The following is a 24,717-nucleotide window of genomic DNA, read 5'->3' as shown; positions in this document are numbered from 1 at the left end:
ATAGCATCCTTACACAATCTGACAGCTCTGCAACCTCTGCTCCAGTGATTCCCTGAGCTAAGTGGGCAGGAGCCCTGCCAGCCAGGTTTGTGGTGTGTTTGGAAACCCATGTGGGCAAACTCCTGCAGCACCTGCCCACATTAAATGGCACTGACAAAATGGTGCTTCTTCCTCCCTCCCTTTTGTAAGAGATGAAGCAAAAGAAAACCTCTCCTGCATGACTCAATTTTTTTATGATGATGAGGTTTGCCCAGGTTGCAGGTTGAGCTTCTGAGGCCTGGGATGGTGCCTCCATCTGTGTGGGGCTGCTCCAAGCACACAGTGACTCTGAATATTCTCATTTTAGGGACTTGAAGCTGGACAATGTGCTGCTGGACTACGAGGGGCACTGCAAGCTGGCAGACTTTGGAATGTGCAAAGAGGGCATTCGTGATGGTATCACCACAGCCACCTTCTGTGGCACTCCAGACTACATTGCTCCAGAGGTAAGGAAACCTTTCCTTGGTCAGGAAAATGGCCACCATGTGCAAAGTGTAGGTGAGCTTTGGAACTGTCACTGTCTTTGGCTTTGCCTTATTTGATTGCTGAGCTCAGGGTTTCCTCCTTAGATGTATTATCAGCCCCTTGTGAAGTAAAGCATGAGTAAATCTTCAGGCTGCTGTATGCAAAATAAACCTGTATTTTTCTCTAGAAAATATGAGAAATGAAAAATGGAAATACGGCCACAAAAATCTTGAGAGGCACATACAGATGCTGTCCCTGCTTGATTTGAAAGGAGATTGAATTCTCCTTCATTCCACAGTTCCTTTTTCTACCTCCTCACACTCCCTGTCATTCCCCAGTCTCACTACAAACTTAATAAACACCTCTCTAAGGAGCAGCTGCCCTCCAGATGCTGCCAGATGTTCCAACAAGATTTCACATCCTTCAACACAGTTGAATTTCTGTCTGTGGTTGATGTTTGCACCGTTCCCCCCAACACTCACACTGTTCCCCTCTCCATAGAGCCTTGCAGTAGGAGCCAGGTTGGTGTTTTCTTCCCAAGGGCAAGGGGAAGGCGATGTCAGCTCACACACGTGGCTGCTCACAAGGCTTTGCTGGAGTGCCCCTTCTCCTCCAGCTCAGCCCCAGCACCATTCTAAGGCCTTGCTTCCCAGGTGACCCAGCCAAGCCAATTCAGCCCTTTGTGTGCCTCTGTGCTGATCTGGGGGTTCCCAGGGTGAGATCACTTCATGTTCCTGGACATCCTAACAGAGAGCGCTGTTAGCGAGACCCTCTGCGTTACCATTTCCAAACCCTTCTTTCCTCCCCTGCTCTGATGTGAAGCTCCAGGGTTGGTGTTTCTTTCCCCCTGTGCTGCAGATCCTGCAGGAGATGCTGTATGGCCCTGATGTGGACTGGTGGGCCATGGGGGTGCTGCTGTACGAGATGCTGTGCGGCCACGCGCCCTTCGAGGCCGAGAACGAGGACGATCTCTTCGAGGCCATTCTCAACGATGAAGTTGTCTACCCAACGTGGCTGCAGCAGGATGCAGTGGCCATCCTCAAAGCAGTGAGTTCCTTTGGCTCTTTGCTCTCTGTCCTAGCTTTCTCCAGCCTAATTCCAGCAAAATAGAGCAGGGCCGGGTATTGGCACGTAGAAATCGCGTGAGATCCTGACCCTGACCCTCCTCTTATCTGGGAGTGAAGGGTAAACAGAAAGAACATCCTGCCACACTTAGGTGTGTTTGCACAGTTATATGGTTTAGCAGCCAGCTTGGCAAGCAGAGTGTGAGCCTGTCTGTGTGTCTGGGCATTCCCCTGCTTGCTTAATGATTGACAGTGTGTGGTCATCTCCCAGAACAGAAGCAGCAGGTAAATACGGGGTTTAATCAGTAGCAACCATATGGCCAAGAAGTGAAGGCTTGCTGATAATCCTCTCTGGTAATGCCAGCATCCCCCAGGGTTGCTGCCTATCTGCATGCAAAGACAGGGGTTTGATTTTTGTGTGTTTGGGAGGAAAAAATACAGCAAAAAGTTTGAGGAGAGCTGTTGCTGGTGACACTCTGTCCTTGTCCTGCCATGTATTCCCAACTTTTCCCATGAGTTCTTTTATCCACATGCCTCACATTTTTGCCTGTGACATGGGAATTAAGCTTTTAAGATTTTGGGCTCTGTGTGAGTCTAATGCACTGGAACTGCCTGGCTTTTCTGTAAGGAATCCAAAGGTGATTTATGACAAGAGTGTTAAACTATGAACTGGGAGACCTAACTTAACTGTTCTGCTACTGACTTCTTCCTGGCCCTCATCACATCACCAGATATCTCTAAGAACCTTTTAAAAAGAGAAGGATCAGAGTATTCCCTTTTCTTGAGGAAGCACTGTGGACAAAGATGCATTTAAGTGTAGATACCAGTAAATATTATGGTAACAGAAGATCTAAGAAATAATTGGATAAAGTAGTAATTTATAGGAACTCATGGAGCACTGTCTCAGAGCAATGAGGTAGTCAGTGATGGGACCATTTGAGGGAAAGAGTTTTTAGTTGTGAAAATGTGGAAATTTTCTGCTGAAGGGTTTCTGTAGAATATGAGTGAAGCAACTGCTTCCGGTAGCTGAAAATACATCTGATAAATTTCACCAAAGTCAACTGACAATAAAATCCACTCCTGGAGGAGTAAGAGGAGCTTTGAAATCACAGGTTGTGCTCAGAATTGATTGATTGTGATGCTGGAGGCCCTCTTGAGTTTTGGAAATAACTCGCCACGTATTTTAAATATAAACATGAACTTCAGACTCATTGCAGCTTCTGGAGCAGTGTTTATGTGGTTGAACTGGAACTCTAAGTACCTCTTAAGTACCAATTCCTCTTCTGCAGTGACAAGTACTAGAGGAGTGGATTTGTTGCAGGTATATTGCATAATTATGAGACAGAAGTAAATTGTGGTCGTGTAGATGCTTGTCATAACTGGAATCTCAGGGTGTAATAAAATATGATTTGTGTTTTAGCCTCTTGATGAAATGAGTGTTTTCCTCATGCTGATAGGGCCTCCCAGGAACAGCCAATGCAAGCTGCAGTCACCCCAGGCTGCTCTAGTTTGTGTTCAGAGCCCAGATTTTAACAGCTTAAGGTCCCTTCTGTGATTAATAGACAAGGAGCTTGATGAGGGGCACTGGAGGAAAAAGGCCAGAATTGAGAAGGGAGCTGGGAATTTAAATAGAAAGCAATGAGCATCTCCAAAACCCAGTCAGCCCAGTGACTGCTCCTTGCTTGCCTGAAAAACAGCCTCCTCTCCAGCCCCTCTGCTTGTCTGCTGTGTTATGCGTTGGTGACAAACAAATGGAATCAAAGCTGCCTCTCTGAAATGCACATGCACTGCTCAAAAAAAGCACTGCACTATGTCTGCTCTGGGGAAAAAGGCTGAATTTTGGGGCATTCACCAGGAGTCTTGGGATTAACCAGTGGGAATTGACCACTGAGATGTTCTCTGGACCTTCAGCTCCTCGGTGTTCCTGCTGCCTGGAGGTGACTGCTGCATCTTATTTCACCAATTTCAGCACTGGTGATAGCTGCCTGCAGGCTGAATTTCTGCAGCTTCACAGGAGCTGCTTTTGGGCCAAGAGCTGTTCACTGGAAGAGCTCCTTCTTTCCTCCTTTCCTTCTTACACTGAGTTCTAAAGAAGCATCAGAGCATGTTGGCTTTAATGGGAAGGAGACATCCTGTCAAGGGATTGTCTGGGGCTGTGGATTCAAATGGAAACCACAGACACAGACACTTTGATTTCTTTTGAATGATAACAAATATTATCACTGCTGAGGTATTACAATTTTTATTATATTTTTGATAATGTTTGGTCAGTATTTTTAGGCATTAGTATAACACAGAGTGGTAAACCTGTTTTTTGAGAAAGACAGTAGTTTTCTAGCTACTAAATATGTAGATTTTCTTTTATACACACTTTTGATGCTAAATTTCTCTTAGATGCAGCATTATGACTAAATGAGCATCTTCTAATTGCTATTTTGTTTTTCTCCAACAAAACATGCACTTGAGCTCTCTGATTTAGAGCAGCTGTGACAGTGCTTTCTAACCATGATGCTAAGAGCTCTGAAAAATCAGCATCCAGCTACTTCAGTGACATAAATGATTGTAAGTAATTACCTGGCATGGGAAGCCCGTGGAAGATCAGGGAATTAAACCTGGATTCTCTTGTATTGCAGGCTAAGGCCTTAGTAGCCTTAATAACTGGATTATCCCCTCACTAAAAGTTCTGCTCTCTAACCTTGAACAGGACTAGTGGGAATTCTCTGAGTTTGAATGGTACAAAGGTCTGAAATGAAAATCAGATTGTTGGGTGTACTTGGGTACAGGTGCTTAGAGATGCTCTACAAATAGATATGTCTAGGTTTAGAAAGCACTGGGTCCATCTGCCTTTGTGAAGAGCTTCATTTTAAACAAGGATAGGAAGTTTTAGTACTCATTTCACAGATGCTGTTGCCTCGTTTGGCTTTCATTTTGCATAATTGCATTTCACCAATTTCCCCCCATCAGAAACCACATGATTTCTGAAGATTGCACCCTGTTCATCTTTGCAGTTTCTTGATAATAACAAAACTACGGTTTAGGACCTCATTTACGTCACTGGGTGTCCCTGGAAGGTTTGTGAACACTGGTACCAAGGAAAACAAAGCTAACCTCAGTGCCCTGGGACTTTGTGTAGAATTGAAAGCTGAAATATTTGTGCTCCAGAAAAAAAAACTTTTTTATTTGTTTCCCTTTGTAATTTTTTTTTTTTTTTGTCCTTGAAATTCCCCCTGGAGGAGTGAGGAGGGAGTAGGACAGAGGTAAATCAGCAAGGTTTGATGGAGTCAATTTTCCCAGAGGAGGAAATTTGAACATCTCACTTGTGTACCCTGCCCTGTGTGAATGTGTCACTGGGGAATTCAGGTGCTGATGCTTCAAGCCAGGAGGAGAGGACTCAAACTGAGCTCTCCTCTGCTTGTGAGAGCAAGTCAAACTGGGCATGGGTTTCTTGTAGGAGCAATAAAAGTGCAGAAGAGGAGAATTGCTGCTGAATGGATTCAGACCATTTCAGCTTATCCTAGACATAAGTTTTGCTTTGATTTTAATTCTTAATTTCTCCATCGCCCTAACTGAATGCAGTTACAAGGAGTTCATGGCAGTTATAAGGAGCTATTGGGTTTGTGTGTGTCAAATAATTTATTTCAAATACTCTTTTCCATCAGCTGACAGAGCAGTCAGGGTCTGATCATGGAGAAACGGTGTGAACATCCAGAGAGCAGAGACTGCTGCACCAATCTCTTACAGGGAGAGTGCAGCTAGAGATTACTTTGTTACAGCATATCAATATTCTGAATTTCTTAATTGTCACCACCAAAAAGTGCTGGAGCAGAGAGGGGAGCTTTCCAGGCAGGCTGAAGCTTTGGGATTCAGCTGAGTGAACTGCAAAATGAAATACAATCCTCTTGCTTCCCATAAGGCGGGTGGGTTTTTGGCAGCCTGTTTCACTCACTGTGTGCATGCCTTTCTCAGATGCAGTTCAGCCACCCTGCCTGGCTCACAGGCAGCTGAGTTTGAGGGCAGAATGGAGGGACACACTGAAAATCAGGTCTCAGAAACTGATGGTGTAATGGGAAGCAAACTCCCCAGGAAAGCTGCAGGGATTTTCCTTTCTGAGCGTGGTTTCAGATGAGGAGAGAAGGGCTCAGCCTATGGAGTCACTCCATGGACTGGTGATCTCAAGTAGCAGTGCTTGGCCCAAAGGCTTGGAAATTTGCATGAGAGATTGCAGCTTAGATGTTTTTACCCTCAGAGCCTGGTAACAGCAGGGGCTGGAAAGCAGCATCTCCCTAGGGAAGTGTTATCACTGCTCTGCCTTCTGCACCCTGGATTTTCAAATTCCTGTCACAGCTGAGTTTGCTCAAGCCAAGGATGTCTCTTGGCATTTTTATGCTAACCCCCAGTCTTAATGAGAGCTCTGAAACACTTTTGGCCTAGCTGAAATGCTTCCTCCAAAAGTGAGGTAAGCTTAGGCAGCCTTGCCTGTAGCTTTATATTTTGGGGACACAAATGAGACTAAAGCCTGTTCTTCCTCCAGCTGGTTAAAGACGTGCATTTTGAGAAAAACCCTACTGGAGTTAAGAGAGTGGGCAGAAGTGGTTATATCCACCTCCCAAGTGGGTTTTGTGTGAAAACAAACACCAGACAAGAAAAGAAGAAGGTGCAGAGGAAGTTTGCTGTGGTTTTAGCAGCCTGTGCTCTCTCTCAGCACAGGTGGAGCAGCACTGGGGAGCCCAAATGCCCCTGGATTAGTGTGAAGAATGAGAGGGGTGGGAAGGTGAGGGAGCTTGGCTGAGGGCAAGCATGAGAAAAATTGCATCAGGACTACAATGCTGAGGATGCAAAAATAAAACTTGAGCTGTGTTTCTAGAGAACAGCAGCCTGGAAGTGACTCAAATGGTCTGGGTGAATGAACTCTCTCCTGCTTTGTGTCACTGAGTTCCTTTCCCCCCCTGCAGACACCACTGAGACTTTGTTCTTGCAGAATAGTGTAAAATCCCCTTTGTACTGTCAGGTTAACCCAAGAGGCTGTCCTGTCTGGGAATGGTGCTTCAGACTCAGCTGCAGCAATTATGGTGCTCTGGGGGTCAGCAGGGTCCTGCTCTGATGATCTGTGTTTTATGGACTTGTTTCTGGCTGTCAGACCACACGGTGAGGAAGTTGGGATTTCCTGTGTGTACCCATGTGCATACATAGAAATGAGTTTGGTGGAAGTTAGGAAAGTGTGTGTATGTGTATGATTTTCTTCTTCCCCAAACTTGCAGCTGACACTAGGTGAGCAAAAACTGTATTTGAAAGGTACCTTCCTCAGTCCCTCCTTGTCATGAAAAGGAGCAGTGTTTCTCATCACTTTTCAGGGATGATAAAGTGAGATAAATTTTATTACTATGTTTGTGTGTATGAGTTGAATCCAGGATTACCTGGGGAGTACAAGTTGTCATTCCAAAGAAATACTGAGGAGTGAATACCTGAATACCTGTGTCCCATGTGGTCAGTGCACAGGGCAGCCCAGTTTGGCTGGGCAGGATAACAACTCCAGCAGAGCCCCTGGAGATTCAGGCTGTGCAGGCACCTACAACAATGGGGGCTGAGAAGTAATGAGAAGAGGGATCACAGAATGGTTTGGGTTGGAAAGGACTTTAAACTCCATCCAGTTCCAACCCCCTGCCATGGGCAGGGACACCTTCCACCAGACCAGGTTGTTCCAAGCCCCATCCAGCCTGGCCTCGAACACCTCAGGGATAATTCACAGCTTCTCTGGGCATCCTGTGCCAGTGCCTCACCACCCCGTGGCAAATAATTTCTTCCTTATATTTCATCTATATCTCTTATCTCAGTTCAAAACTGTTCCCCTTGTTCCTATCTGCCTGTGTAAAAAGTCCCTCTCTCTTTTTTTTATAAACTCTCTTTTAATACTGGAAGTGTCCACATAGAGATAGAAAAGAAAATTCCCTGGGACACTTCATCCAGGGCTACTAAGGGAGAGAAAGCAAAGTGAACTGCCCACCCTAAGGGTGCCACCCTGAGTGCCCAAACCCCCTTATTTTCGGAAAGGCTGAAATGCTCTGTGCTGAACCAGACTGGCCCCAGCACTGTGGGCAAATTGAAATTGCCTTGATGAGGAGAGGAGGCAAAGGGATGGAGCTCTTACAGCAGAAAGACTTAGAGGCAGATTTTTTTAATGTAATCAAAGAAAACAGTCTGCTGTGACAGAGGAGTGGAGGGGAAGGGGCTGTTCCAAACTGCTGACGAGGATGTCTGAATTCAGGAGAGGTGTGGATGAGCCCAGCTGCCTACTTGCTGCAGCTGCTCACCCCTGACATCAGCAGCAGGGTGAGGTCCTCTGGACTTTGGAGAGGTTTATTCTGTCCATATTCTGCAGTTGTTTGGGGTTGAGCACCTCTGGACAGGGGGAGGTCAGAAGCAGCTGCCTCCTCCCTCAGCACATCACTCATTCCAAAATCTCTGTGCTTTCTGCTGCCCTCATGCCTCAACTTTTCCCTAAGTCCTGGGCAGTCACTTTGGCCCCTGTATAAACTCAGCCAAACCCTATTGTTTGTGCTTCCCAGCCCTCTCCTGAGCACCTCCAAGGAGTGAAAAGAGGCAGCCAGATGCTGATGGTGCCCTTGTGTCACCCTGCTCAAGTTGTGTCTCCCCTTTGCGTTTGTATCCTGCAGATCTAGGCCAGGTTGTTCCTTTCCAAGTGACAGAAAAAGGCAGATAATCTGTTTCCCATTCAGTGCTGGAATAGACAGAGTGAATTTGTTTCTGAATGAACCAGATGTATTTTTTAGGCAAAGTTCAAAAGGAAAAGGGTGATAGTGGACCCACTGAAATCAAAGAGGGAGCTGGATGAGCTCATTGCTTTATCCTCAGAGCTGAGGAGCCTGCTAAAAAAGGCAGATAGATATTAAAAGGGCCTTCAAATGCCAATAAATTATTCTCCTTGGCATCTCTTCAGAGTTGGCAGTCTCCATAAATTCCCTTGCACAATTTGATTAAGCTTTGGCTTTCAGCATGAGGCTGATATTTAAATCTCTCTGTGAAGCTCCGTGCTGGATCTGTGTTACGCATTTTTCCTTTATTTTGTTTTTCAGAAATGCTTTCATCTTGCATTTCCTGGTTGGCTCCACAGCCACTGCTGCAGAAGCAGGGCTCTGGAGCCTGTTGTTCCCCAGCTGGGGAGGAGCTCTGCAGTTTTAAATGACCATTTCTGCCATAAACACACCGTGCTGAGGTGACAGGGCTGTGCCCCACCACTGGTTGCCTTCTTACCTCTTTTGCCTTGCACATCCATATCTGTAACCTGCTCTCTCTTACTCTTTCCCTCCTAATTTTTAAAAAGCAAACAGCTTTCCCCAGTGATTTTAATCTCTTCTGTGGATTGATCACACCTTTTTCTCAAGCACTCCTCTTCCCCACAGTGTCCAAGCTCCTGAATAATTCACTTTGAAAGAAAACTACAGATACCTGTATAGAGCTTGCAAGGCCAAATTCATCTTGAAACAATCATTAGGTCTTTTACCATTCCTTTTCCAACAAGCTGAAATTAGCTTCTCATTTAAGTCTGCTTTGTGCAAGCTCAGATTTCCTTCAGAAAAAGCTCCTAAAGCAGCCTGGTGTGACTCATCCTCCTGTTCCTGCCAGGGATGGGGGAAGGTGAAGGTGTATTCATAGTGCCAACATTGTCTTCTCCATCTTTTTTCCTCCTTTCTCCCTGGTGCTCAGGAAGGAGCAATTCCCATGTCTAAGCCTAAGACTTGTGGCCCAGGCTCCTTCCTCAGCTCTGCCATATCTAAACTGATCTTAAAGACCCACAAAAGGGGTTTGGTGAAGTCCATTAAAAATCCAGTTTTGGGGCAGATCCCAAGGGTTCCTTTGAGAACCTGTGTCCAACCTGGGTTTGGGAATGATTGCTGCAGGATGGGGTCAGCTCTGGCTGTGCAGCCCTGGCAGAAGGGGCCAGTCCATCTCACTGGGAGGTCTTCACACTGTGATAGAGGTAACAAAACTCTGACTGACTGAACTGTCCAGGGCTTTAGGTCTTACTCATCCCCCAGCTTTGAACTTTATGACATGGTGTGTCTTCTCAGGAACTTTAAAATTAAAAGAATTTAAATATTACCAGGACTACAAAAAAAAGCTCCTTTGAAGTATTTTTTTTTTCTTTATTGGACTTTACAGGTTTGTTCAGGGCACTTTAGTCCCCTTTGTACTTGACCCTATGTAAATAGACCACCCAGGGTTGTGTAACAGATTCCCAGTTCCTCTTGACAGGACTATCAGAAAAGGATTAATTGTTTTCCCCTGCAACCCAAGGGAGATTTTACTCCTGCTTAAAATGAGAGTAGGATCATGCTCCCAGTCTGTTAATAAGTGTGATGCTCATTTTGCCTTCATGTTTGTGCTGCTCTGATTGATGTACTGATTTAGTAATGGACCTGCATATCCCCATGCTGTACCTGTAGCCTGGCTGTGGTAATTGAAAACCAGCAGCAGGATTTTGGTATTGTCTGAGCAGCCCCTGCAGCTGGTGACCCCTGTGGGGGTGACTGCTCAGTTCTGAAAGCACAGCTTTCTGAGGTGTCATCCTGACTAAAACCTTTGTCAAATATTCCATATAGCAAATGACTGAAATTAGTGTCTACTTATTATTACTGACTACAGAAGTAGCAAAAGCAGAAGTGTCAAAAATCAGTAGTTATCCTCAGGAGCCAATGCACTTGATACTTGTGGCCTTTTTATTCTACATTAGTGTTGGTGAGTGGGGAGAGACAATGAAACAGGTAGGTTTTAGCACAGTGAGGAAGTCTGTAGCTGTTCAGACAGCATTTCATTGTGGTAGTCAGCAAAGTCTCATCAGTTCACACCCCTGGGAGATCTGGAGCCAGATGTGTCTGTCCCACATGGGAGTTGTTCTGTCCACCTTGGTTTATTTTGCTGTTCTCTTGCTCAGCACTGTTTGCAATCCAGTTAATCCTTCTTGTTCCCTCGAGCTCTGTCTGGGCAGCATCAAGCAGCCATTTCTGTACCAGGGGAAAGTGAGATCAAATTTATCTGTTTAATACCCACTGCACCTGACATTTTGTCCTTCTTGCCTGGGGCTGGCACACTGGACATGTGACTGCTGTCATGCTTATTGTTACATTCTTCTGGCTTTTAGGGAGCTGGGCTGAAGACTTATTTTTACCTCCCATCCCCTTTTTGTCTGCAAAAGGAGATAACAGATATTTCACACTCTGTCTCCTCCTCCCCCCTCTCCTTTAAATGCTTTCAGGGCAGTCTTGTACTTCTGAACCCTGGCACTGTGCTTGCTGGACCTTCTCTGCACTGAAGGATTTCACCTGCTCCCAGTTTGGGGTGGGCAGGGCTGCAGCAGGGGGGTGCCCACACCCTGTGGGGGCACATCCTGCCCCTGAATTGCACTGCTGGCAGTCAGGGCTTCCAGCAATTGATCCCTCTGTGTGCAGGAGAGGAGCAGCAACACCACATGGCTCTGATGCCTGCAGTCAGAGCAAATCCCCAGGTGAGACAGAGGTGGCTTTTGGGAGAGCCACAGTGAGTCCAGGCCTGCTCTCAGCAGCACAGGGCTCAGGGAAGGTCAGGGGAGGAGGATTCCAGGTTGCAAGAGCCTGGCTCACAGTTGAGCTTCCCCAAGCACAAGGACTGCATGGGACAGCTCTCTGACCTCACCTTGTAGTGAAACTGTGCCTCCCTCCCCTCCTGTAACCCACTGGTGTTTCCATTTCCCTCTCACACAGGGAAATGAGGCACATTTGTGAGCATCGCCTGGCAGGACTGGGATGGAGGCTGATGGGAGCTTTGCCCAGGAGAGCAAAAGACAATTCTGGCTCAAAATGAGCAGCTTTGTATTTAAAAAAATATAAAAAATTCTTGGCTTCCAGTCATTAAAAATAATACAGGCGTTAGCAGACAGAACCATAGAACCATCTTTCTTCTTTGTTTGAGGCCTAATGACACCCCAGACCGTGGGTTTGTTTGCCTTACATAATGGGCAGCCAAACTGTTTTCAGCAACTGCAGCATTCAGTCGAGAGATTCATGTAGGGAAGCCTTAATTAGAGTAATTGCTCTATTTATATAATGATTCCCTTTTGTCTCAGATCAAATGGATCTTTGAGAAATCTTATTTCCTTTCCAGTTAATTTCTGCCCTGTTAGTTTAGCTCATGAATCTTAATGAAGAGAAGCACCTTGGGTATCTCCTGATCTCCTGCTCTCCCTCATTACTGGGGGGGAGACTGTGGGGCATTAATCTCCTGTGCTGCTGCTCTTTACTTTGGTAGCAACATGAGAGAAACACCAACAGGCAAATTTTAAAACCATGAACAGGGAAATCTTCCATTTCTTTAACAGTTTGACTTAACTATTACAGTGCCACAATTTGAGCAGGGGCCCTGTGAGGCCCAGGGTGTGATGCAGGGAGGTGACACTGAGGTACTGCCACCCTCTCTGTGACAGGCTGCCCTTGGGCTCCTGGTTAAATAAAATTATGAGTTTTCCTCGCCTGCCTGTATGATTGGGAATATCCTCCCTCTCTGCTGTGAGCTTGTGTTTGAAGGATGAGCTGCTGGGACACAGGATTTTTCCTACAAGGTAAATACAGCAGAGTCGTGGTGGGAATTGGTGTGTTTATAAGGTTCTTTTGTGCAAGAAAGAATGATTTCTTTCTTGTCCAGATGGCTGACAGTGTGAAGGGACTGGCTGAGCAGAAAGTTGTATTTCTCTTCCTGAAGTGCAGTGACAGGATTGAGCCTTGTTAATGTTTTCCTAGAACATGATGCAATTTCACGTAATGTGTGATATTACTCATGAAATTAATTGTCCCAATGCAAGTAACATGTACATCAGTTGTGTAAAACCAATCAGGATTCCAGTGTTGAGAAAGGAGACTTGCAATTCAAGGAAATAAATGCCAGGAAATGGCTGATTTGTGCAAACATCCCTGCAGTGACTCCCAGGCCATTCAACTGATTTGCAGACTCAGCCTCTTGAGACAGAAATTGCAATGCTGGATGTGAGCAGCACTGCAAGAGTCCACCACAGCCTTGCCCAGTGTCCTGGCAGTCCTGGAGCCCTTCCCAGCATGGTCTGAGCTGTGGGAGAAGGGGAGGACCAGCACAGATCCCCTCACCTGCTGCAGGCTGAGCTCCCAGGCCTGACACACATTTTCCCCAATGGTTGGCACAGCCATGGCAGCATTTTTTCCTTGTAACTTCACGGGCCCTCTGTGGACTAATCCCCAGCTTTTAATTTCTTGTCATGGCTTGCTGCGTTTTCTCTCAGTAAAGGTTTTCAAATGATCTCGTGAAGTCATGGTTTTGGCTCATGGCAGCTGCTGGTTTTGGCTGCAGTGCTGCTGGGAGGGTGAGCTGAGGTCAGGGAGAGCCTTGCTCCAGTTTGCTGCTCAGCAAACTGGTGTAGCCCAAAGGATCCCAGTCTGAGGATGCTCCCAAGGGGCTCCTTACCCTGGGAATGGGGTAATTTCCCATGGCTGGATGTGGTCACAGAGCAAGGGCTTGACAGCCTGGTTCAGGTTTGAGCTTGATAGTGTTGGTCTTGGTTTTGCTGGGAGGCATCTTGGATTTGGGTTTCTCTTTGCTCAGGAACCTCTCTGGTTTGCCTTGTTGTTACTGTTATTTTTTTTTTCTTTGTGTTTTTTCTTTTCTTCATCTGTGTGCCAGAGGCTGAGGTTTGTGCTACATTCATGGTTATTGTGGAGAAATAGGGATAATTAAGCATTAGGAGGTGACATCTTTCCACAAAAAGCTTTCTGCTGAACATCTCTCACCACTTGCACTGGAGAGTTGTCCTTGGAAGGACATTGAGGACTATCAAACCTGTGAAGCAAGTGTCAGCCTCTGGCCTTCCCAGGAATGCCAGGAACAGCAAACACTTTGTAGGACATTTTCCAGCTGTTCCTGAGTGCAGCCAAGGGGATCACGGGGAAGAGGAGCCACACTTCTGAAAAGCTTTCCCCTCTCAGCACGTCACCCCTCCTGCTGCACAAGAGCCTCTGACATGGTCAGGACAGGGGCAAGGGCTGCAGGTGCTCATTTCAGAGATGGAGGCTGAGCTTGTAATTAAGTTTTTCAGAAATCTTGAGCTCTTTGCTTTGCTGTTAGTGCCATCAGACAGCAGAGGCAGCCTGAGATGGTCTGCCAGATGCTGCCCTGCTGCAGCAGAGAAATGTCAGTGCTGCCTCAGGCAGGGAGGAAGCAAATTCATGGGCTTTGGAGCCTTTGAGAGGTCATTGGAGTATTTCGGGTTTTTCTGCCTACTGGGCAACACAAACTGAAAATTTATCATTTCTGTGTCAGTGCAGTAATTCCTGGTGAATTCAAATAGTGTTTGAGAGGCTTTATTATTCATTTTAGTGCAAGCAGGTTTCAAAAATTTCATTCTGTCATTTTGTATACCTCTTACAGCAAAGCAGGCAGCTGTTCCAGTGCAGAACATCAGTGTGTCTCTGTTGGAGTCATCATTTGCACTCCTGCAAATGATAAAAGAATGTGATAGAGACTGGAGCCTCTTCCCAGAGAAACACACCCCCTTCACCAGACTGTGACTGACCTGCCACCTCCAAAACTCACCAGGAGATTTTCTGTAAGGGTGGAGCAGCCCTGGGCAGCCCCTGTGTGCAGAGGTGTGTGTGCCCCCACAGCCTGGCTAGCCTGGCATGGTGCTGCACTGCCCAGGCTGCAGGGCTGTGTTCCACATTGCCCAGAGCCCATCCAACCTGACCTTGAGTTCTCCCAGGGATGAGATTCTCTGGGCTGCCTGTGCAGCTGAAGCAGAGCAGTGTGAGTGTGGCTGCCATGGAAGGGGAGCCTCTTCACGTTGTGTTCATACTCTTGGTAGAGCTCATGGTCTGTAACTCACTTCCAAGGTGCTGCTAGCTTGCATTGGGTGCTTCCAGAACCTTGGAAACAGGCTTAGAGACTCCTCTCCAGAGTGGTTCATGATGCTGTGGGGTCACTGCAGCCCCTTGTGCTTCTCAGCCTTGTTTTTACAGAGCCACAGAGGCAGCAGCATTGACCATAGCTCAGCTCGTTCCTGTTGGAGGCAAGGAATAATTCAGAGGGGTTTTGTGGAAACCTGGCATCAGTTTCAGGACCCAACCAGGGAAATGTGCTCCAGCAGCAGATGAATTTGAATCCTTCATTCTTCTCCTGCCTCCTTTGTGGGGTGGATGGTGCCTAGAGTTACCCAGCTGAGGTTTACCAGTCTCTGGGTCTAATGGAAAAATCGAAGCTGGCCTCTTGAACTTGAACAGTTTTGGTTTGAATGTTGTGTTCCCTTAAGGGATGGCCTTTGCCTAATCCTCATTGTTCTAACAAAAAGGGTGTTTTAAGCAGCCAGGAATGAATTTTTGTTGGCTCTTCACTTGTTGCATTGGATTTCTTTGCTTGGTGCAGTTTTGGCATCACATGGAATACATCAAGCAGATAGGGGTATAAACATACTTTTATATCTCAGGACTCTGAACTGGTCTGGAAATGGGCAGTTGGGTTCAGGTTTTGGTCTTATATGGTTGGGCATGAATGGGAACCCAAGCAAAGTTTGTTGCCAGTCCTTTTCAGAGTTTATTTACTTTCGTGATTATTTTTTCCCTTTCCACATTTAACAGAAGGTTCCTGGTATGATGGAGGTGGAGGTAGGGCAGGAGCCAGGAGACATGTGATGTATTCCCAGATCTTTTCTCCAATTTTTTCTTGTCTTTTTGGAATGTTTCAGTCTACACTACTCCCAGCACCAGCAAGCTCTGGTCTTGTTTGAGCTTTCTAGGTGTTCCAGCAATGCAAATAAGAGCTGGTGAGGTGCAGATATCCATCTGTGGGGACAAAGAGTGAATCTCTAAGAAAGACAGGGCTGCCAGGAGGTTTCCGGTCTGTTTTGCAAAACAAAGAAGCCAAGTTCAAGGCTTGCAAAGGCTTGTCTGAACCAGGTCTCTCAGAGATTTTGGCTTGACCCATTTCTTGTTTGGAAACCAAGCTGTTTCTGGGGATATCACTATCCCAAGAAATGCTGGGGCAGTCTCTTGGGAAAGAAATTGTGTTGAAGTTCTGATGGTAGAAAGGGAGAAGAGCAGGCTGGAAGGGTTGGGGAGACAGAAGTTCTGTCTGGCCTTGGGCCTGACCCTGGAAATGCTGCATCACCAGGGGCTGAAGAGTCCCGAGGAGCATGGAGAGAGCCCAGCTGCAGCAGCCACCCCAGCTTTGTCCCTGTCCTGGTCACTCCTCCTGCAAATCTGGGGGCACCTGGCAGCTCTTTCTACTGATGTTTTGGGTAGAATGCTGGAAAATGGTTCTGATCTGGAGGGTCCTCAAAGGGTTCAGGGGTCAGGGTAGAGCTGGGGGGTTTGTGCTGATGCCAGCAGAGTCTGGGGTCCTGCAAGGTGTCAGCTAAAAATGCCCCATCTGCTGCATCCCTGCAGCCCCCTCAGAATGGGGTGTTGGGGAGAATTCTATAAATCAGGCAGTCATCTTTCTGCTCCCCACCTTCTCTCTAGATGGGGAATGACTAGACCCTTTATCCTCTTGTCCTAGGAGAGTTTGTACCTTGTGAGAGGCTCCTGCAGGCAGAATGAAGCTGGTCTCTCACCACACCTCCCCTTCTTTTCATTCCCCCATCGCTGAGATGCAGCAGACTTGGCCATTCCCAAAACAGTGACTGATTGTCTGCTTTGGCTGCCTCAGCTGTTTGCTAAACATAATGCTCTTTCATCTTGCAGGAAATCGTCTGGACACCTCCACCGGAGTGCAGCTTGCTTTATGCTGCTGTTTCAATAGGCAAATAAAAGCAGCTATTTTCCCAGTTTAAACATAACCTGATTTCTCCAGTGAATTGGAAATACTTGAGGGAGGGGGAAAGAGTGTTTATTACTGAATTTTCAAGAACTGTAATTCTAAATTAACAAGCCAACCAGCTCTTTTTCTTCCTGGGGAAAGGATTCTCCTCCTCCCCTTTAAGAATATCCACAGCACTCACACTTCATCATTTTCATCAGGACCTAAAGAGCACCCACCGGGGCCCTCTCACACCATCTGTGTGATGTATGCCTTTCCTCATTGTTCCCTGGCAAGTCAGGGCACTTTGGCTGAGGTTTGAGATTTCTTTTTGCTGCCAGCAGAATAAAAATGTTACAGAATGAAATCCTTTATTGGTGTTTCAGCAGCGAGAGAGGAGACGGTCACCTGTCTGCTCCCATCAGCTCAGGGTCAGAGGGCTCTAAAAGGCAGAGCCTTGCCCATTTTCCTCTGTTTCCTGAGATGACAGGAAGGAAAGCGTAGGCATCTGGCAGAGCTTCAGCAGGGAGAGCTTTAGGAAAAAGGGACAGCTCAGGATTGAGTCCAGGCCAAAGCCTGGCTGGCTGCTGGGCAGTGTTTGAGAGCAAGCTGAGAAATTAATACAGAAACAAATAACTAAACACACTGGGCAGTATTTGTAATACTGCAAATGATGCAACTCAACTTTCTTTCCTTACTGTGGTAATCAAGGATTTCACCAAAAGCACCAGGGAGAAACACACCCCGACCTCTTCCTCCAGGGAGCAAGTCGAGTTCCTCACACGCGGTTCCCTTACGAGGAACTTGAGCAGCAGCCGAGTTCAACAGGAAAGCTGAGGACAAACTTTTGTGTGGCTGCTGCTGGGTCGCTGTGCCGTGGCCGTGCCGGATGGGAGGGAACAAAGAGCCCTTTGTGTTTTGCAGTTCATGACCAAGAACCCCACGCTGCGGCTGGGCAGCGCCGGGCTGGGCGGCGAGGGCGCGATCCTGCGGCACCCCTACTTCAAGGAGCTGGACTGGGAGCTGCTGAACCGGCGGCAGATGGAGCCCCCCTTCCGGCCCCGCATCGTACGTGGGGAGGGGGCTGGGGGAGGGCAGCCCGCGGGGTTCCCTCTGTTTGGCTCCGTGAGACAGCAAAGAGGTGAAGGAAGGGAGGTGAGGCCTCTGACGCTGCCTTGGTTGCTGGTTGGGCACCTGGTGAGCTGCCTCTTTTCCCCTCCATGCTGGATTGTCAAAGGCAGCTCAGTGAAAAGGGGAGGATTTGTAAAAGCAGCTGCAGCAGGTTAGGCACTCAAGTACCCTTTGGCTTGCCCCAAAGATTAAACAGGGTAAGTAATCCTCATCCTGTTCAGCACCCAGCACAGTGCTCCCTGCTCATGCCACTCACAGTGAGTCCTTCAAAGAGAGGCTGGCCCTGTCAAGAGGCAGGACACAGTGCTGGCCCTGTCCCCAGTGGTGCCACACAGCCCTGAGGATGCTGTGTGAGAGAAGAGCACTGCTCTTCATGGACAGCTTTCTGGGGTTGTCACTGTGGCTTCCTTGTCTTTCAAATCATTGCCTGGCTGGCTTGTCTCATGCTGTGGTCACTCTGTGAGCTCTCAGTGACAATGGGTTCAGGATCAGGCACCTGGGCAGGTGTGACAGCTCAAAAGCAGAATTTCAAGTTGCCCCTTAACCTGAATCAAAGGCTAAAGGAGCCTGTTCAGTCTGCCACAAGCTGGGCAGGATCTGGGAATGTTAGACTTCAATGTCAATAAATGTTATTGACCTCAATGTCAATAAAATATCTTGCTAAGGGTGCAGGAAAATCACATGCCTCATGAAAATGTGCCACAAACCCAGTTTGTGTGTGTGCATTCTAAGCAGCCTGTGTGCACTCTGTGGCACACAGCAAGGAATCCAGCACCTGGAGCCCAGCCATTTGTCTTCCCACAGCCCAGTAATTCAGAATTGTGTGAGTTTAATGGCTGGCACTAAGAGAAGTGCCCTCCACCTCATCCCCAAAACCCAGCTGAGACACTCTGCAGATGAGGAGGGGCTGTGTGGAGTCAGCCAGTTGGGAACACAGCTGATAACTGTGCTGCCACTTGAGAGGAGGGACTGATTTATGTGGCCAGGGAAACCCCCAGAGTTGCTGTCAGTTAAATTTGAGAGGGGTTCCCTGTCAGAACCTTCAGAGGCTGGAAAAGGCTTTGCTCTGTGAGAGGCAAGCCCAGAAAAAGCTCTCAGTCAGCTCAGCCTGGGTTATGGAAGTGATGGTTCAATGCACTCCGATACAGAGCAAGGATCAAGCAGATCATACATACTTCTGACGTGTCTTTTCTTTGTTTTCTCCATTTGACAGAAATCCAAAGATGACGTGAGCAACTTTGATCCTGATTTTATAAAAGAGGAGCCCATCCTGACCCCCATTGAAGAAGGGATCCTTGCAATGATAAACCAGGATGAATTTAGACACTTTTCATTCACCAACCCAGACCTGGTGGAATAGCTGTGGCTCTGGAGAAAGGCTGATGAGAGGACTGGGAGGAAATGAAATGAAAACCAAGTTTACCAGTAATTTCATTCTCAAGGAGTAGCAGTGCACTGACTGGCACGATACAGCAGCACCACTGTCAGTGTTACCTTAATGTGAAATTGAAACCTTCCTGTGTTTGTAGGGCTTCTGCAGCTCTTGGATCGAATATTGACAGGGGTGGAACAAACCTGATACTGTAAATAGCTGATGCAGACAGAGCATTGGATGCTGAGCTGGCTGGCTCAGCCTGAATGTCATCAGTGGATTCCAGGAGTCGGCTTGAGCATGGAACAAGTGTCTTGCAGCCCTGAGCCAAACAGACTTGTGACAATGCTGATTGTTTGCAAGACTCTTCAGAGGAGTCCCAGCACTGTCCAGCGTTTTGGAGATGTCATCCAACGTCCCATGGCCTGACTGAACCAGATGTTCCCACTGACTTTACCTTTTTCCTGCAGTATTTATTTCTTTCCGAAGCACAAATGGCTCTTTTTGACACTGTTTGGGTTCCCATGTGAAATATTTCATTGTGCTGAATAGCAGAAGGAAAAAAAAAAAAAACAAATGCCCAGTGCCCCACACAGATTCTTCCAAATCAAAGGGAAGTCATGTGCTTGTAGTGTTTTACTCTTTGTGCGTGTTGAAAAGTTTTAGTGTTTGCATTCTGTGAAATGCCTTTTTACATCATGCATCTTCAATGCTCCTTTCTTTGCCTCCCAGCTGTTTTCAACTATAATATAACTTGTTGTACTGTTTATTTAGGCCCTTTCTATTTAATTGTGTTACACAGAGCCCCTTTTGTGGGTTTAGTGCCTCATTAAAATTTTGATCCAAAGTGGTAGCACTTAAATTATTTGTAGCCTTGTTGCAATGGGAGCCACAGAGCTGGCAAGCTGCTTGAAGGCAGAGCTGTCAACCAACAGGTAACACAAAAGGACGGCTTTTCTCCCATCAGAGTGATAAACCTTATCTAAAGATACACAGTGACTTGGTTTGGTTTGGATTTAAGAACTCATTACTCACAGGGCACTTCTTATCAGTTGCATCCTCAAGCTTCTGCCACAGGCAGTCTGAGATGATTTTTCAGTGCAGATTTTGGAACCCAGACACTCTGGGAGGTGGTTCTGTGCTTTTCCTGTTCTCCTTGAAGCTGGATGATTTTTCTGAAGCTCTTTGGCACACCTTTGCACTCCTTGCTGGGCTTGAAGCTGTATGACAGGTTTATAGCCTCTTCCTTGGGCAGATACGAATTTCTGGAGAAGGAGAAGGATTTCTAACCTCTTGGAAAACTGATGATGTTTGTATTTAACATGCTTTAACTTGAGAGAAGGGTGAGGTGCAGCAGAGAGGGACAGTTCTGCACAGACCTCACCCCACTGCAGCTGTGGAAGTTGTGTAGGGGAGCAGGAACCTTGGGCATGGAAATTACAGAGGTACAACCCCCATTACAGCACAGACCCCATGGTCTGAACGTGCTCACCTGCTGTCAAGAGGAAGTCTGGGATGAAGAAGCTGAGATGTACATGCAAGAATGATTCCTTCCCACTCCAGTCCCCTCTACTCCACTGAGTCACTTCTACCTCTGAAGCATCTCTGAATTGTCTGACAGGTGGGGCAGAGGCTCAGGTACCCTTGGGCTCTTCTTGTCTTTGTGCCTGAGTGTTCCAGCAGTTCTCCCTCTTTCTTTCCTGTGTCTCCTCTTCCAATAAGCACAGCTTCATCCTCTGATCTCCCTTCCCTCCCATGGGCACCTTCTGGCCACGCTGCAGCCCATGCCTGTGCTGGTGTGTAGGTACCCTGCTCCTCCAAAGTGGGGCAAGAGAGGAAGGACAGGTTGAGTTGTATAAGCAGGAGAAAAAGAGCAGATTTCCAGAAAAATGATCCCAGAACCAGCCATGCAGGCTGGCTTGGGTTGCTTTCCCATATAGGAAGAAGCAGTTCAGGGATGGATCCATTTGCATGAGGGTGCCACTGTGGTACCTTGTTCATGTGTGACACGTGGTGTTCACCCATCTGGTGCAGATGTGACCCAAGACAACTCCTCACTCCAATTCCTTCTCAGTTTTGTGGGGTTACAACTGCAGCAGTGCTTGCTTGGCAAGGTGTAAGTGCAGCTCAGTTGGCCACCAAGAGTGGGAGCCCCAAAACTGTCTGAATTTTGTGTTGGTGGCTTTTTCACTCTCCTACTCTCAAAACAAAAGTCTCCTGATTTTGACTCTGCTGTGAGCAGCCTCTCCTTCCCTGGTGATCAGTGCTGGAGAACAGTAAGTGATACATGTTTTTTGCCAGCACAGTGGCACCATCCCAGGGTTTCATTGGTTGTGATATTTTTGGGGCTCAGGAGACCTTATGGAATAGCTCCTGCTGGAGAAGCTCCTGCCACAGTGTTGCCTTCAGCATCAAAATGTGGTACCATTTCCATGGCCCCAGGATCTGAGAGTTTACATCACTGACAGCATGAAGAACGTGCAGTAGTCACCTTTGGAGAGCTTTATTGATGTGTCAGTATTACATCATATCAGATTTCATATCAGTGCTCACCAGTCTGTGTCCTAAAAGCTTGGAGAGCAGAAACGAAGTCACCTCTGGAGGTGCTCTGTTGGGGTTGTTGTGAACTGCAAACCAGAAATCCTGTGAATCCCTGGAGGCTGTAAGATGGTATTTTAGGGAGCAGGAAAGCTCTCACTGTGGCCAGCCCACACCTGCTTGGTGGCTTAATGGGGCAAGTTCAAGTGACAAAGAGAGTTTTTCCCCCATCTTCACTTTTCATTGATTTAAAGTGCTCACTGCACCCTTGCATCACCCTTGGTGCAAATTCACTGTCAATTCTGTGATTGGACTTGGAAGCCTGAGGTTCTGATATGTGGGAATTTTCTTGATTTTCAGTTTTCACCTGGATCCTGATTTGTAATTTAGGGCAGCTCTTCCCCTCCATTGCCTGCCTGGCACTCGTGTGTCTGGGTAGTGCTTTCAGCCCCTGGAGTCAGCAGATCCTGACTCAGCCACATTTGGCCAAGCTCCCTGAACTCTCCCATACTTTTATGAGGAGCTGCCATTTCAGTTGAGTTCCCTGAGACTCTGTCAGCAGTATGGACGAGATCAGCTCAATAAAAAGTACCAATGCAATGGCTTTGCTTTTGAAAAAGCTGGATTAGTGTTTGCCCTGCCATTGAATATGTAAATAAATATTGATTTATTAAAGAAAGAAAAAATCAAGCAAAGGTACAAAACTCAGGAGTTTTCCAGGAGCTGTCCTGCCAGTTTTTTGGCTTCATTGCTTGCCTCAGTGGATGCAAGATGGTTTTAGTCTGTTAATTTGCTTCTGGCTTTAGAAGTATATTAAGCTGGCAGCCACAAGTTTTTAAGGTTTAAAGCATAAAATGCTTGTATTCACTCCAGTGTGAAAACTGGCAAATGAGCAAATTGTAATTAGTTCCCTTTGCACTGCTTTTAGTGCTTGCATGAAAAAAGAAGATCCCTTTGATGTCTGTGAATTTGTGTTCGGTGCAATCCTTTCATTTTCAAAGAGGTTAATGAAGTCTAGCTATAAAATTCAGTGGCCTACGTCTCCTTCAAGGCCTTTGAAAGTTGATGGTAAGAAGCAGATGGTCTGGGATGAAGAGATGAAAATCATCTTGCAACTACTCTATGGTGGCTGTGCTGCCAAAGACATCATTTTAAATACCACTGCTTGATAGGCAATGGAAAAAATCTCACAGACTTCCAGTGCCCAAGGGATTTTAAGGTAAAAAATTCAATTCTAACTGCTGGCTGAGGATGCTTTGAATGCATTCCCAAGGATTGGCACAGGTTCCTCACTCCTTGTGAAGTCCTGAATGGTTTGCAACAGGAGTTTTTCCCTTGGAGCTGCGTGCTCCTCCTACAGAAGCTGCTCTTCCTCCAGTCAGGTTTGAGAGCAGCTCCCGTGGCTGTGGTGTGGCAATGGCCTTGGTTAGCAAAGCCAGAGCCAGGAGCAGTGAAATGAAAACATGTCTGGGATCATCTGCTCTGTCCCTGGGCCAGGGAGGGGAGAGCTGCTCGGTGCTGCCTGCTCTCCCTCGCTTTGCTCAGCTGCTCAAGCGTAGCCAGAAGGTTTCTGCTGCTCCCCAGGGAGAGCATTTCACAGCTTTTACAACTCTTCCCGCTAAGTAAATGTCCTGATGTTTGGAAATGATGTGAATGAGATGAAAATCTCTCTTATCATGCCATTAGGATTCTCATTGGAAGCTGCAAGTCAGGGTTTGTATTACTAAATATATACAGGGCTGCCAAACCAAAGCATTCAGAAATGATGAGTCAGGTTGTCTGAAAATCGCAGCTCACTCAGGAATCAAGAGCTTTCCAAAATAATAAATGTCTCCTTTTCTTTCTTTTTTTCTTCCCCCCCCCCTTTTTTTTTTTAAACATCTGCATTACGAATATTTTAGTTCCTGACTTTCACTTCTCCACATCAATAGAAGCAGGAATGTTGTGCAATTATAATTTTTTTAGATGAAAGCTGAAGTCTGTGAATTGATGTGAAGCCAGGCATTGGAGCATGGAGAAAAATGCCAAACACCAAGAGGTGGATGATAAACCTGTGAGCAGGCACAGGGTTTATGTATTTTTCCATCTTTTCCCATTGTTTATGTACAGTCACCACAGTGTGCTCCCTTGTCTCCAAACCCACAGAGCAGGGCTCCCAGAAGGCACAGCAGTGAGGAAGAAGAAGGGAGGAAGGCTGGGGAAGGCATTTGTGTGCTGTGTAGTCACTGTGTGCAGGGCTTGTCCAGCAGCATTTCTGACCCGTGCATCAGCCCTTGCACAAGCTGCCACCTTCTGCATCCCATCCTGCCTTCCCCTGGGCACAGCACTCAGCATCATCCCTCAGGCTGGAAGAGTCCTGCTGATGGAGGCAGGCCTGAGGGAAGAGCAAGAGGTCAAAAAGCGTGGAGGAGAGGGAGCAGTGTTGGTGTTTGGCTGCCTTGGTGTCTTCTCATGGGGATTTTGGTACGGCCAGTGTCCCAGGGATGTCCATAAACGTGGCTGGCCGCTGAAGGAGAAGGTCAGGCTCTCTCCCCTCTCATGCCTTTAATAGAAGCTAAAAAAGAGAGGAGAGAGGGCAGTGTCCTCAAGAAATGGGGTCACAGCTCTGGGTTGTCACTGAGAAGGTTCTCTATATTTCAGAGGTGCCTCAGGCCCCTGCAGGCAGCAAAGGCACATAAGAATCATCATTTCTGCTCCATCCACACTGGGGAAGACCCTCTGAGGGCAGCTGGAGTGAGGAGACTTGAGGACCACATGTCTCAGGGATGTGGGAGTTAGAAGGGGATGTGGGAAAAGGCTGTGGGGCAGAACTGCAAAGGAACGTCCCCAAACCCTTTCATCTCAAGAAGGAAGCTTGACACGAGCTTGGGTCAGACAAAGACAAAGTTTTCCCTGTGTGGGCTCTCCAGGTAACGTGTCAGTGTGAAGGTAGCCCTGAAAGAGTTTTAACTGGCCCATGGTGTCAGTTCTGCTCCAGCTCTGAGCTCCCACAGCTGCTACTGGCAGCAGTTCTTATAAAAGTGGAGTTGAGAGATTTTAGCAGTGAGTTCAGGATTGCTCAAAACTGGTGACTCAGTTCCTCCAGCGCCTCCTTCCCCCTCCTTCAAATGAGGGGTTTATTCATCACCTGGCCTCTCATTTCCAACCATTTAATGTGAACTGGGGTCAGGGCCTCAGTTTTTCTACAACAGTGACAATTAAAACTCCATTTCTTCTTAAATGGAACCTCACTTGATTCTAGGATCTCCAGACCTTCAAACCACTGCAAAGACTTCCAACACCTCCACTATAACCACCACATCTTCC

At 47.0% G+C, this 24,717-nt stretch overlaps 1 protein-coding gene across 1 annotated transcript in view; it reads left to right on the top strand.

Annotated features, from left to right (window-relative positions):
- Nucleotides 1–19,720, top strand: part of PRKCH (protein kinase C eta) — a 114,064-nt gene extending 94,344 nt beyond the window's left edge. The window contains exons 11-14 of the mRNA XM_059473914.1: nt 347–485; nt 1,363–1,551; nt 17,295–17,438; nt 18,715–19,720. Of these exons, the coding sequence (XP_059329897.1) occupies nt 347–485; nt 1,363–1,551; nt 17,295–17,438; nt 18,715–18,861 (619 nt within the window). The 3' untranslated portion in view covers nt 18,862–19,720. The remainder of the gene's footprint in view (nt 1–346; nt 486–1,362; nt 1,552–17,294; nt 17,439–18,714) is intronic.
- Nucleotides 19,721–24,717: the final 4,997 nt, after the last annotated feature.

Source organism: Ammospiza nelsoni, chromosome 6 (genome assembly GCF_027579445.1).
Source record: "Ammospiza nelsoni isolate bAmmNel1 chromosome 6, bAmmNel1.pri, whole genome shotgun sequence".
NCBI classification, from domain to species: Eukaryota; Metazoa; Chordata; class Aves; order Passeriformes; family Passerellidae; genus Ammospiza; species Ammospiza nelsoni.
The sequence above is the reverse complement of the archived record's forward strand: the minus strand, read 5'-3'. Positions and strand labels throughout refer to the sequence as shown.